The sequence below is a fragment of the Columba livia genome, chromosome 6 (assembly GCF_036013475.1).
Source record: "Columba livia isolate bColLiv1 breed racing homer chromosome 6, bColLiv1.pat.W.v2, whole genome shotgun sequence".
Classification (NCBI taxonomy): domain Eukaryota; kingdom Metazoa; phylum Chordata; class Aves; order Columbiformes; family Columbidae; genus Columba; species Columba livia.
In genome coordinates, this window is record NC_088607.1 from 5,493,611 (window position 1) to 5,506,252 (window position 12,642).

At 42.6% G+C, this 12,642-nt stretch overlaps 1 protein-coding gene across 20 annotated transcripts in view; it reads left to right on the top strand.

Moving 5' to 3' along the window:
• Positions 1 to 12,642, top strand: part of FGFR2 (fibroblast growth factor receptor 2) — an 85,905-nt gene that overhangs the window by 13,588 nt on the left and 59,675 nt on the right. For 12 of the 20 annotated variants that reach the window (XM_065066855.1, XM_065066854.1, XM_065066851.1 and 9 more), the window contains exons 3-4: positions 6,685 to 6,951; positions 7,633 to 7,707. The exons of 5 other annotated variants lie outside the window; for them this stretch is intronic. In XM_065066855.1, coding sequence (XP_064922927.1) covers positions 6,685 to 6,951; positions 7,633 to 7,707 — 342 coding nt within the window. The remainder of the gene's footprint in view (positions 1 to 6,684; positions 6,952 to 7,632; positions 7,708 to 12,642) is intronic. 3 more of the 20 variants (XM_013368100.3, XM_013368099.3, XM_065066857.1) reach the window with 1 other exon arrangement.

Below are 12,642 nucleotides of genomic sequence, written 5' to 3' on the forward strand. Positions count from 1 at the left end.
ATCATACTGATAAAATTATAAAAGACAGCACAATAATTTTAGGGGTTTTGGTGTGGCTGCTCAAGGCTGGGGGTGTTTTCTCCCTCCCTGGTTACCGAGTCTTTGTGCAGAAGACAGACCAATGCTTTGCTGTTTCTTGCTCTGTCCCATATCTACAGATAAATCCTACAGTGCCTGTTGTATAAAGTCTTCATCCTGTAAAGAGCAGACCATGAAGAACGGGGACAAACAGGAAGGAATTGCAGGGCCGTTCCCAGCAGCAGGAGGTGGCCTCGCTGGTCTCTCTGCTGTTTACTTTGAACTTGGCATGCTCCAAGTCTTCCTTGCCTTGGCTTCCAAAGCATAAAGCACACAGCCAAGCCCATGAGCATGTGATACTTGGCATTTTTTGACGTGTGTTGCGTGGCTGTGCAGCCGTAACTCAACTATCACAACTATAAAGGCAGGTAGGAGCACGCAGTCTACAAGTTTTAGGAATTTTTAATCTCTTCATGGAGCATAGGCAAGTATAATTTCTTTTGAGAAGGAATCTTCTTCCTTTAGCCAGGGGGGTGAGACACATCAACCCAACTGCTTTGCAGCCGTCAAAGCCATGTTGAAATATTCATGTGTCTCACCCTGTGTCTGCCAACACACCAACAGGGGACCTCATGAGCTTTGCCCCCACTGCTCTGTTTTGCTGGGTGTGATGAGGCCCTTGTGTCTGTAGCCAGGGCTGAGTGCTGCTTGGGGTATAATAGTTACCTGGGGGAGCTGCAGTTCCATGGTTGCTCATCCGCCAGAGAGCATTACGCAAGGCAGATAGGTGGACTCACGTGAGGATAATTTTTAGGTGCACATGTGGAACTTTTCTGTTGTCCAAGGGGTCCTGCAAGTGGTGAAACTCTTTGCTGCTCACCAGAATTATTTATTTTTCTAAGTCTTCAAAGCTTAGGAAAACAAGTTAGTGCGGTATAATATTTTCCCTTACCCATGATGACATTGGCAAGTATTTCAATTGGAGGAGGTTCACTTTTTTTTATGATCTTGGTATATGTAACACTCAATAGGAGTTGACATGATGCTGGATGTCCATGCTCTAGCAAGTCGGTGTGGCTGGAAGCTCTGTACTTGCTCAGAGTACCAAGCATGTATCATGTGGCAACACTTACTTCACTTTGTAAATGTTCACTTCCAGGGCAGAAGAATTCTTCCTGTTTCTCAGCTACTTGGTTTTAGTCTGGTTTCATCTCTTGTACCAACCAGATAACTACATCTTTATAGAATAACACAGTTAAAGATGATGCCAGGAAAAAAATCCCTCAATTTTGTTTTAACATTTGGTGGAAGTAGCTGTGCTTTCAAATAGAGCAGCCCAGGAGCTTGGTTTAAAGGAACAAATGAAGACTTAAAATCTGCACATTTTTTGTGTTTTTAACTATCACATATATCTCCTGCTCTTGGGTGCTGTTTTGTGAAGTTTTTCTACAAGATCTAGATCTTTTTTTGTCAAAATTGAACAATTAATGTTTTTGTACACTGGGGCAGGGAAATGATTCCTGCTCTTCAGGGTGTTCACAGTGAAAAAGGATTTGTGTTTCAATTTTTTTTTTTGTGTTTTAAAATTCTAGAAAGAACTTGAGTAACTTGGAAAGGAAAGTATTTTATCAGAACAGAGAGAATTCCTGATGATGGCTGGCAGAGGCAGAGCTGGGCAGAGCTGGCAGTGAGCTGGTGGAAACGCAGGACAAATAAGCCAGCAGGAATCCAGTGGCTTCGGAGAAGCAGATGGATGAATTGCAAACACTGTTTTGTCCCCCTTTGTGTAAGGAGACGTGCTTAGCCTTTGTGGCTTTGGTTTGCTGTTAGCGAACAGGAGGTAGTCACCATGGCCAGGAATGACTTTCGTAGGATGAGTTTATCTTCCTTCATCAGAAGAGGACATGGAGCTAACTTAAACGGAGAGAGAAGCCCATATACTAGGGAGGGGAGGGTAGGTTGGTTGCAAACCTGAGGGATGATACCTGGGCTTGCCCACCTTGCAGAGCTGCCTCCTGGAGAGAATCTAAAGGCTTGGGCTGGACTCACAAAGTCACGGAGCTGTTCTGCTTCAGGCACAGCCCAACATCCCCATCCCACGTTGCTCATCCAGCGTGGTCTTGCTGATCTTCCTCAAGGACAGGAAAAACAGGAGAAGGGGTAGGAGCAAGAAGCGGGAGGAGGGGTAGTGGTTGGCAGCCTGGCGTTCCCTGTGGGAACATTCAATTTTGCAATGAACCTCTTGGATTCTTGACAGGTCAGGTCTGTTGACCCTTCTGGGGCACGCTGTGGTGAGTGTTTAGTTATTTACTAAAGGCTTTTGAAGGGAAAGTGGCTTGATGGGGTCTGAGGCTTTTGTGTTATGGGGAGTTGTGTGAGAATCTTTGCTGGGGTTAGCTATTAGCTGATTGTTTAATTATTTGGCTCTGTAACTAAGTAACTAAATGCCTTGAGCCTTAAGATAAGCAGTTCTTTGTTAACATTTTAATAAATGGAGACAAATAATAATAATTTAAAACCTAAGGAAGTATAAATCTCCTGTTTCAGTGACTGAATCTTGACCAGAAGCATGATTTGGAGTATAATTGCTTATCTCATAATAATCTGAAACAGAGCATTCAGAATGTCCCCGGTCCTCTATTGTGGGCATAGCTTTTATACAAACAGTATTTACTCCATTTGCTGGCTGGGTGGCACAAACCATGCTGCGAGACTGTATGAGCAGGCAAAGAAAAAGTTCACATCTATTTATTTAACAACAGCTTGGTTTTCCATGGTGGTATTGTTCAATAGCTCCACTTCTAAAGTTAAAATACATTGTGTGCACCACTATTACAAATAAGGATGTAGCTGAGAGCTGACAATACAGAAGCAACGTGCCCTCCCTAGTCCCCCAGGGTTTAAGAACACCACCAGAAATTTTACATATGCCTTTGTTCCTTGTTTGTTTTTTAAGGAGTGATAGACAGGTGTTATTCACATCAGGTAATGCACCTTTGCAATAGGAACTAATGCCACAATTATAGGATTTACAGGAGAATTCAATGGATGGATGTGATCCCCGATCATCAAGCCTCGCTTGGTGGTGCAGGCTCTGCAGTGCTATCTCTTCCTTCTCCCATCTGGATATTTTCACTAAGGGAAAATTCAGGAGGACACCGCTGAAAACACTGCGGGCAGGGTACAAATGAAGGCCAAGCAAACCTGCAGCCTTAATTCTCTGGTATGCTCCAAAGATGTGGAAATGGGGAAATAATCCTGATGTCAGCCTCGGGGGAACCATTGATTTGATGGTACAGCACACACATGAGTTCAGAATTTGTCCCTGAACTTCAGGGAGGTGTAAAAACCCTTGTGGAGTGTCCTGGAGAGAGGGTTAACTCAGCAGCGTAGGTTGTTTATGTACTGCCGGGAATTTTTGTAACAGTTTAAACTGGTTGATTTTCGCAGTGAAGCTGTTGGGCGGACTCGTGCCTCAGAATCCCACCTGTTCTCTGTTTGCTTTTGGGCACCATTTCAAACCCACACTGGAAAAAGTTTATAGGCAAACATTATAAAAAGTGACAGTCTTAAGTGCTGCTACATTCTAGTTTGGCAACACAAAGGCTTACCTGAAATAACTCGCTATTTCCAAACATGACTTCATTATTTCATGACAACACTTTGTGCTGCGTCTTCCCTGATACTCTAGAGAGAAAGAAATGGAGGAAGATAATATTTACCAAATGCTAATACTGATTTGAAACTTGTTCTTCTTCAGTAGACTAGTGATTTTCCTTGTAAAAGGATTTTTTTTTTCCTAATTTTGAAATAAATTGCTGTTCTCGCGTTTGAATGTGGAATTTTCTTGGAAGATTCACTGTAAATTTCAGATTAATAGTTTAAAAAGAGATTAAATCTTCTCCCAGGCAGTCAGCAATAGGACAAGGGGGCATGGGCTTAAACTCTGCCAGGGGAAATTTAAGCTGGGTATTAGAAAGAAATTCTTTACAGAGAGGGTGGTCAGGCATTGGAATGGCTGTCCAGGGAGGTGCAACTGAGATTGGACATGACACTTAGTGCCATGATCTAGTAAACGGACTAGAGTTGGACCAAGGGTTGGACTTGATGATCTCTGAGGTCTTTTCCAACCCAGTCAATTCTCTGATTCTGTGAAATCAAGGAGGGCGGGCGGAAGATTTATTTCCTTTCTAATTGTATGCAAACAATCGATCTACCCAGGAGGACACTGCAACCTGTGTGACCATCCTGCAGGTTTCCTGGGGCTCTTCAGCAAAAGCCTCTCGTGCACTTAAAGGAGGGTTTCATTATCTTTACCTACAGTGGCTTTTAAAAAGTTTAAAGAAAGACATTTTAAAAGACTTTTGTACATTGTTGGCACAGCATAAACTGTGCAAATTTTTTTTTTTTTGCAAGTAGAGAGTTACAAGAAGTCTTAAAAGCTTCAAAGTAAATTAGCCAGCTGGCTTCAACTACTTTTTTTTTTTATTATTATTATTTTTTAATTTGACAGTGGAATCTGAATTTAAAAAGAAACTCAAGCAGACTCAACTCTACTCATTACTGTTACAAAATACGTGTAGAAAGGAGCCCGTGCTCCCTCTGGAAATCAGATTTCTAACAGCATGGTGTCGTACTCGGTGAAACACCTGCATTGCAGATCTGTGGATTCGTGACTGTGGGAGCAAGACTGAATGAGTCTATAAGGAGTATAAAGCTGTGCTGTAGCCTGTCCTAGACTTTGAGATGGAACTTCACATGCTAGAAAGTTTAGAGTCCTTATTATAAAATGGAAATCCAAGAATCTTTAGAGTCTCCGTAATTGGCCTTGTTGATATGATTTTATGTACTTATCTTGGCCACTCTTGGTGTGATGCAACTGTCAAATCTGTTGTTCAAAAACCCATGTTTGCCCCAGGGAAAAAGCCAGGAGAAGCTTTGCAAGGGCACATCTCTGGATCTGTTCTCCTGTTGCTTCAGGCAAGCTCCCACTGAACTCCCTGAAATGACATGATGAGTGGGAGGAGAAATTTGGCTCGCTGTTTTCAAGTCCATCAGTATAACTCAATACTGAAATGCATGAGTGTCCCACCGTGGTGGCCACTTGTGGTACTCATCAAATCGTAGGCTGTCTTGAGTTGGAATGGACCTGTAAGGATCATTGAGTCCCACTGCCTACTCCTCACAGGATTACCTTAAACTACACTGTTGACAGAGCTTTAGCATTTCCAGACTCACATCCACAGGCTGGCTTAGATGTGAGGCTTATTTCAGACTTCTCTATTGAAGATGTCATACAAAAATGACAACACTGTGCCCCAAGGATGAAGAACACGGGTTCCAGAGTTTTGCAATTCTTAGACACAAGCGTGGACACTGAGGAGTCACCTATTTTAATATTTCCTTAGACTCCCAAGCAAATAAAACAAGGTGTGTGTTTTATTTAAGTATGCACCCAGCGATGCCCAGTTGGTGCCTGTGCTGGGGAGCAGCTGTTGGTGTGACCCGACCCTCCTCCTGGGCAAACAGGAGATGTCTTGAGGCTGCTTTCCCTTATTTACTTCTCCTGCTGGCCTTGGTGAGGCCAGGAGGCTCGTGGGAGAGGGACACTGTGGTTGTAAGGAGAAACCAGTTAGAAAAGCAGTCGCTATACTGGGCACAGCTCAAGTGTGTCGTAGGTGTGGGGTCCCTCCACCCTGTGCTGAGCCATCTGGTCCCAGGTGCCAAGGGATGTGGTTCCTTGAGAGCTGGACATGGAAGAAGGTGATAAAGCTTTTTAACTGCAGGCAGATGTAATTTTCCAAGGGTTTTCTTTTTAAAAAGGCTTTGATTTGACATTCTTGTGATTTGGTTACAAAAGGGAACTGATGGATGAGCAATTTCGTTGTGAACGTCTGTGTACGCTGTGACTTTGAAAGCTTCGCTTGTGTTCCCGGGTTTCTGCTCTATTCTGCTCAGGAGAGTCTGTGAAATAAAAAATGAAGCAAAAGTAAAAATTAAAAGAAAAAGTGACTTGCTGGGAGCAGATTTGGCAGTGTAGAAGGCAAATGTAAAGACTTTGGGAAGGGTGCAGGAAGAAGAATAAAGGACATCCTATATGCTGCATATAGGAACTCATGTTTATTAGTTTGATTAATGAGGGGTTGTTTGGCCATCTTTTCCTTCCAACACAGCTCTTTTCAGTTTAAAAAAGGAAAAAAAAGGCAATCTACAAAATCGAGTGGGGAGAGATAAATATTTGTTTAAATTGTAGATATAGGTGCTAAGATATAAAACTGAATTTCCTTTCTGAGCTCCTCCTGCCTCCTCCAAGTTCTTTGAAGCCCCCGGGGTTCAGCAGCACTTTTCTCCCCAGAGATGGCTCTCAGTGACCATCGAGAAGGATTGTGCCTTTGAGTGGCACTTGAGACAAGACACATGCTGAGAAACCGATAAAAAGTGAATGAACTTTGTTTGTGGTTAATTTCTTGAAAATAAAGTCTATCCCATACTTGTGCATGGTTCAGTTTTACAAGACACATTGATGGGCTAATCTGGATGAGACCTTTTTTATTAAGCGTAACTTGATTTCTGTGGACGAAAAGGGCCTTCACTGACTTTTGTTGGAAATTCTCTCCTTTCCCTTCTCTTTCCTCTTTTTTCCTCCTTTTCCTTCCACCTTCGCAGAGCCGCCAACCAAATACCAAATCTCTCAGCCAGATGTATATTCAGCACTTCCAGGAGAACCGCTTGAGTTGCGCTGTCAATTGAAAGACGCCGTCATGATCAGTTGGACTAAGGATGGGGTCCCCTTGGGGCCTGACAATAGGACAGTGATTATTGGGGAGTACTTACAAATTAAGGATGCTACACCCAGAGATTCGGGCCTCTATGCTTGCACTGCCGTTAGGACCCTAGACAGTGATACTCTGTACTTCATTGTAAATGTTACAGGTAAGTTAAACATAGGTTTTTGCATGTAGAAGCTGTAAAATGTGATATAAAGACATGTTATGTTATAACGTGAAACAGTCCTCCCGGGCATAGCGAGTTGAGCTGAGTTCTGTAGTTATTTCAGGTATGTTCTCCCTTGTCCTGACCCTGAAACGGACTCAGTTTGTATATACTCCTTTTACTTCATGGGATCTATAATGATTAACAGCTGCTGAATAGCCCTCTGTTTTATGCCACTATGACAGGATTAAATTATACAGAGTCGCTGTGATGATGATAAAGCCAGTAGAATGAATACAAGTTGTTTTTTTTTTCTCTCTGTGCATCTGAAGAGTAGAAGGGGTGTCCTACAACCTTGAAGTTTAGAGATAAATCGTTCTGGAGACACTCAGTTCTGCTCAAATGAATGTCTTTAAGAAAAATTAAAATTGTAAGTGGAAAGAGATTTTTGGATTAGCGAACTCCCTTTGGAAACTTTGTAGCATTTCAGGAGCATTGGCGAGTTTTGTTAAAGTTTTATAAGAAAAAGCCACATTTTGTGGCTCAAGTTCTTTTTCCTTTAGCTCCTGCACAAGTAGTATAATATCTGTTCTCCTTGACAGATAATCTAAGATGTAGCCCACTAGTTTATTTCTCTGCAAAATAGGCTGGTTTAAAGACTTGGTTATTTTTAATGTGCAGATGCTCTTTCCTCTGGGGACGATGAAGATGACAATGACGGGTCCGAGGACTTTGTGAATGACAGCAACCAGATGAGTAAGTAACAGCGGACTGCCAGAAGTCAAGATCCACCTGGAAAATCATGTCCTGTCTTTCACACTCCTGCCTTCAGAGCTTCTTGATTGTTAACTGCATGGGCTGTCAAAAAGTGTTACCTTTGTCCTTCTCCATTTTTCTGTTTCACGTAGTTCGTACCTTGGAAAAGAAAAATAAACTAATATTCTTCTAAACACGCTTTACTGGTCTGTACTTTCTTTCTCCCTTCTTGCTGGCTTTTCTGCAGTTTCCTTTCTTCTTGAATTGAAGTTCCGTCTTTGTCTGGTTTAGAGTCTCGCAGATGAACTAACTTTCCCTGAACCGGATCTGAAATTTAACAGAAGAAACAAAACTCCAGCTCACTTTGCTAAAAGGTGGTATGGAAACTACAAAAAGAAAATTTGAGTAGTAATGAGGCAAATCCTTCAATCCTTAATCTCGGCAGAAATCTCCCCATGGAGAATGAATTTGGAGACAATGAGGTTCTTTTGTCTGCAAAGGACCTCAAGATTTGTTGCAAAGAAAGCAATCCAGCACTAAAACCACGTTTTGTGTTACTTATGAATGATGAAAATGAGCTAAAAGAATCTTAAACTTATCTCCATGCTAAACTTTGGTCCCTCTAGAGAGTTTGGAAAGCTATTAATAGACTCTAAATAGAGCGGTCACAAAGAAAAAAAATACAGAAAATTGATATTGGTTCCTTATGCCCCTATGTTGCAAAATCCCCTTGGTAACTGGTAGTTTGCTATCGCTCGTGCTTTGTAAAGTCAATAACACGCAGAACACAGAAATCCTTCATGGGAGGTGTCAGCTGGTTACCGGAGGCAGTAGCCAGGTATATATTTGCTCCTCAGCCTGATTAGTAATTGGCAGCTGAACTGTGAGCTTGAAACACTTGTTCAGATGATAAAGTATGAGCCTGATTTCACCTCCCCTAGTTAGTTATTGTTGTATAGGGCTGCCCTCGTCTGAAGCTGTGAAACATTAGATGCTATTTAAAATGATATAAGTTCTTAGCTGCCTATTTGGCCCCTGCCATCTGTTAGTGTGATTAACCCAGGCTGATTCACAGGTGCAGCTTGAAGTGGCTGAGATTAAGCAGCTGGAGGCTGCTCTGACAAAGGAATGCTGTGGCATAGATAATTGGCAAGTTTGGAAGAGGGACACTGCCTTTAAAAGAAGTTGTCTAGGCAAAACTCACCAAGCCAGACAATGTTAGCCTTCCCCTGAAAAGGACTCATGGGTAGAAATTCCTTTTGAGAAACATCCTTATGTCTGCTGCTGCTTTATTGTGAGCTTTATTGGTGTTGGTCAGAAAAGCACTTGCAATATTTTTGGTTTGTTAGTGAAAACAATTGTGCTTCTAGTCTGTTCTGATGGCTTTGAAGATTCACTGTGAGCACAAATGGGTTTTGGAAGTGAATATAGATAGAAAAAAAAAAAAAGAAAAGGACCAGATTCCAAGGCAACTATGCTTTGTAATGTCGTGGTAACCATTCCTGCCATTTCACATGACAGGGAGAACTACTCAGTGGTGTACTCGGTAACACCAGTGATGTTCTTGTAATATGAGCTATCATTTTAAGTTACTGTTAATCAATCTTGATTCAGGAGCTGGTGAAAGGCCACTGATGATTTTCGTCTGCCAGGGACGGGGTGTGTGTTTAGCAGAGGTCAATCACACTTTCCCCGCTAAAAATGAAAGATGCCTCTAGAGCGTGAACATTGAAACGTTTTGGATGTCAGGGGGATCACAAACCCTTGCAGTGTAGAAGTGAGGAAACTGCGAGAAGACAGATTTCTCCTGAGCAGAGCATTGCACAAACAAGTCCTCATGAGATTGCCCTTTACAAGGTGCCCACAAACTTCTGGGGAGTCTTGCAAGCTGCAGATGGGCGCAGGGACAAGCACAGGGACATCTGAGTGCTCGATGGGAAGAGCTGGCACCAGAAAAGTGATCAAGCCACCACATCCCTGCAAGAAGTCTGTTTTCAATGAAAAGTTGCATCATAATAACTCAGTTGGATTAATGCAACTGTGCTGAAAGAAAGAGGGTTGTGAATTGGCAAGCTTGGAGCTGTGTGGAAGTTAGGGGTGGGACTTGGTGTGGTGCTTTTGCAAACTGCTGAAGCTTGCGTGTTTAGCATCTTCTAAGTCTTCCCTTCTGTATTATTTGCCATTCACCTTCTAGTTTTTTATATTGTGTCCAAAAGGCCACATCTAAGTTAAGAAACTGTTGCAAAATGGATTGATAACTGAATGAGGAGTTGAGCAGCAGTCTAAGTCCTCCCTGAGTGTGCGGTGGGGCAGGCAGGGGTGTGCAATGGCCAAATGCCCTTGACCACCTTCGCTGGCCTACCTTAGGCAGAGCCTGGGGAAGTATTCAGGCCCTCACAAGGGTCCCTGGTTGCTGCTCTTTAAGAGAAGAAGTCTTTAAGTGTTTCCTGAATCATCATTTGAGCTTTGCAGATCTAAAACAATTTAGCTGATAATTTACATACAAATTACAGCTGCAATCATTAAGGATAAGCAATGGAAATTGGCCTGGTTATGCCTTTACAGATGGAAACAAAAGGCCATAGTCTTCAAAGGTTGTTGCTTTTTGATGAAACAATTCTGATAAAGTCCAGCTGTCCTGGCATGTTAATTATGATGTGATGAGGCAGGAAATGGCTGTAGTGCCTTCCACAGGAAACGGAACCTTGGCATTCTCATTCCTGAATATTTAAAAAAAACTTGCAAGGCTTTTAGTGCTGTTTTATTTACGATGGTAACTATTATTTTATGCTTTTTTAATTTTCTTTGCCTCTGTTACAAATATATTTTTCGGAGGCCAAGGTTCTCCAGTGCAAGCAGCGAGGCTGTTGAGGAAATCTGGCCTAATTTTCAAGGCCGCCCAGAAAATACAACTGCTCTTGAAGTCAGCTGAGGCTGTAAGTGGCTCCGTAGCTGCGAGGAGCAACTCATTCTTGAAAGAGGAGGGCACTCAAGTGTACACATGTGCATTTGACCATTTGCCCTGTGTGTATTTTTAAGTAAAAGGCATGCATAGCAGATTTCACTCTGCTTTTGGTGTCCTTTTAGCTTGACAGATATTTTAACTGTCTGAAAAAACACTGTGGTAGATTTGTTCCAGACTGCATCCTGAATAGCTTTTTATTACTTCCAGCTTTTGTTGAAGGGATTAGTGCTTGTGGGGAAGGTGCAGGATTGGTTCCACTGCAAAATAGTGTTCTCTCCACACAAAATAGCTGTGTTGGCAACTCATTTTTTCCCTTTGTTGCCCTGAAGAGGTGCCTTAGATTGGTTCTGGAGGGCCACCTCCAAGGACATTGACCTGAGACTTACTTCTTTTTACAAAGCTAAGGGCTGATCATCATCAGTTCCTTTGACAGCAGTGGAAAATACATTGTTGATAATTGCTGCCTCATCTTCATTATTTTGAGAGATAGCCTTAACTTAAGGGTTTTCTATAATCCTGACTAGGTGCTGGCAAGGCAGCAGCTGTCGTGATGGTTGCACTGAAGTTCACCAACAATTTATTCTGGAGACCCTTGGGTAGCCTTGAAGATGCTGCTGTTCTGCCTTGAATTCTAGTCAGGCGACTGGAAGCTTTGTGGCTTTTTTTTTTCTTATCACCCTTTAAACAATTTCTTCTGGGCCAAGCAATGGTAAATTGGCACCAAGAACAAAAAAGTATCTAAATGCAATCCACATGCTGTTCTTTTCATGCCTTGAAGAATTTCAGAAAGGATGAAACAAGGTTCAAATTCATCAAATCCTGTAGAGTGGAAACCCACTCAAGGGAGCAGCAAAAATTGGATGCTGCCTAGAAGTGTTTTTTAATTAAAGGTCAAATAACAATAACACTGAAAACCTTGGGGGGATTTGATGTGGCCGTTTCAGGCGCACTATTGCCTGCTCAAGGTGCTTGTCAGGCAGGCTTGGAGTTGACTACTTTTGTATTTCTTTGTATTAGATAAGTCCAAATAAAAACTGAGGTGTCCTGAAGTGAAGTGGTCCCCTGGGCTGCCTAATTTCAATTTCACATGCAGGAGATTTGCCTGATTAGATGTAATGTATTTGCAGGGGAGTGCAGTGTGGGCCAGCAGGATATTTTCTTCGCTAATGAGAGCTCTAAAAGCAATCAGGAGTTCCCACCCGTTCCCCTGCTGCTCGTTACCGCTATGTGCCAGAGTTTGCCCTGTTGTTACTGTGAACTTCTATCAGAGGTGCTACCTCCTTCCACCTGTCCCATTAGCAAAGATGGGATGCGATGGACAGGGTCTGCACTTGAGAGTATATACTCGTTAACTACGTTCGTTCTTGCTTTTAGTGAATCTGGATGTTTTTACTCTCCAGAGGAATAATAAAGGGTGCTTTTGGGTTATGATATTCAATCTATAAAGAGAAATGCTGTGTGTTAATCAGATCAGAGCTGTATGAAAACACAAAGCGAGGGTGAGTGTTACGGTTTGTGCATGTTGCTGCCTTTTTCTTTTTTCCCTTAAACGTACTGAGGAGCTGCCAGTATAGATGCTGCTACCTAGTGAAAAATGGGAGGATGTCTTGAAGCGTTTTCAGGCAGCGCTTTCAACATGTGATATCTGCATGTTTTTCTCCACCCCCCCTGTAATTTGGGAGCCTTGCAGGTTATGCTGATGGGAGGGTTGTGCAAGGGGAAGCTTTCCAAGCAGAGTCCTTTTTCCCCGAGGAATTTCCTCTCCCTGCTCTCTCTGTGGCACAGAACTGAGCTGCTCTTCTTCATTCCTGCCTGCATTCTCCTGGCCTCTTCTCTGCTTCCACCTCTTCCATGAAGTGAAGTTTTTCCTCCCTCTGCGTTTGTTGTCCGTGAAGCTTATCAGAGCACTTATTTTCCAGAAGCAGAGTTTTTTAAAGGGTGAGACTTGATGGAAATGGGGGTTACATACA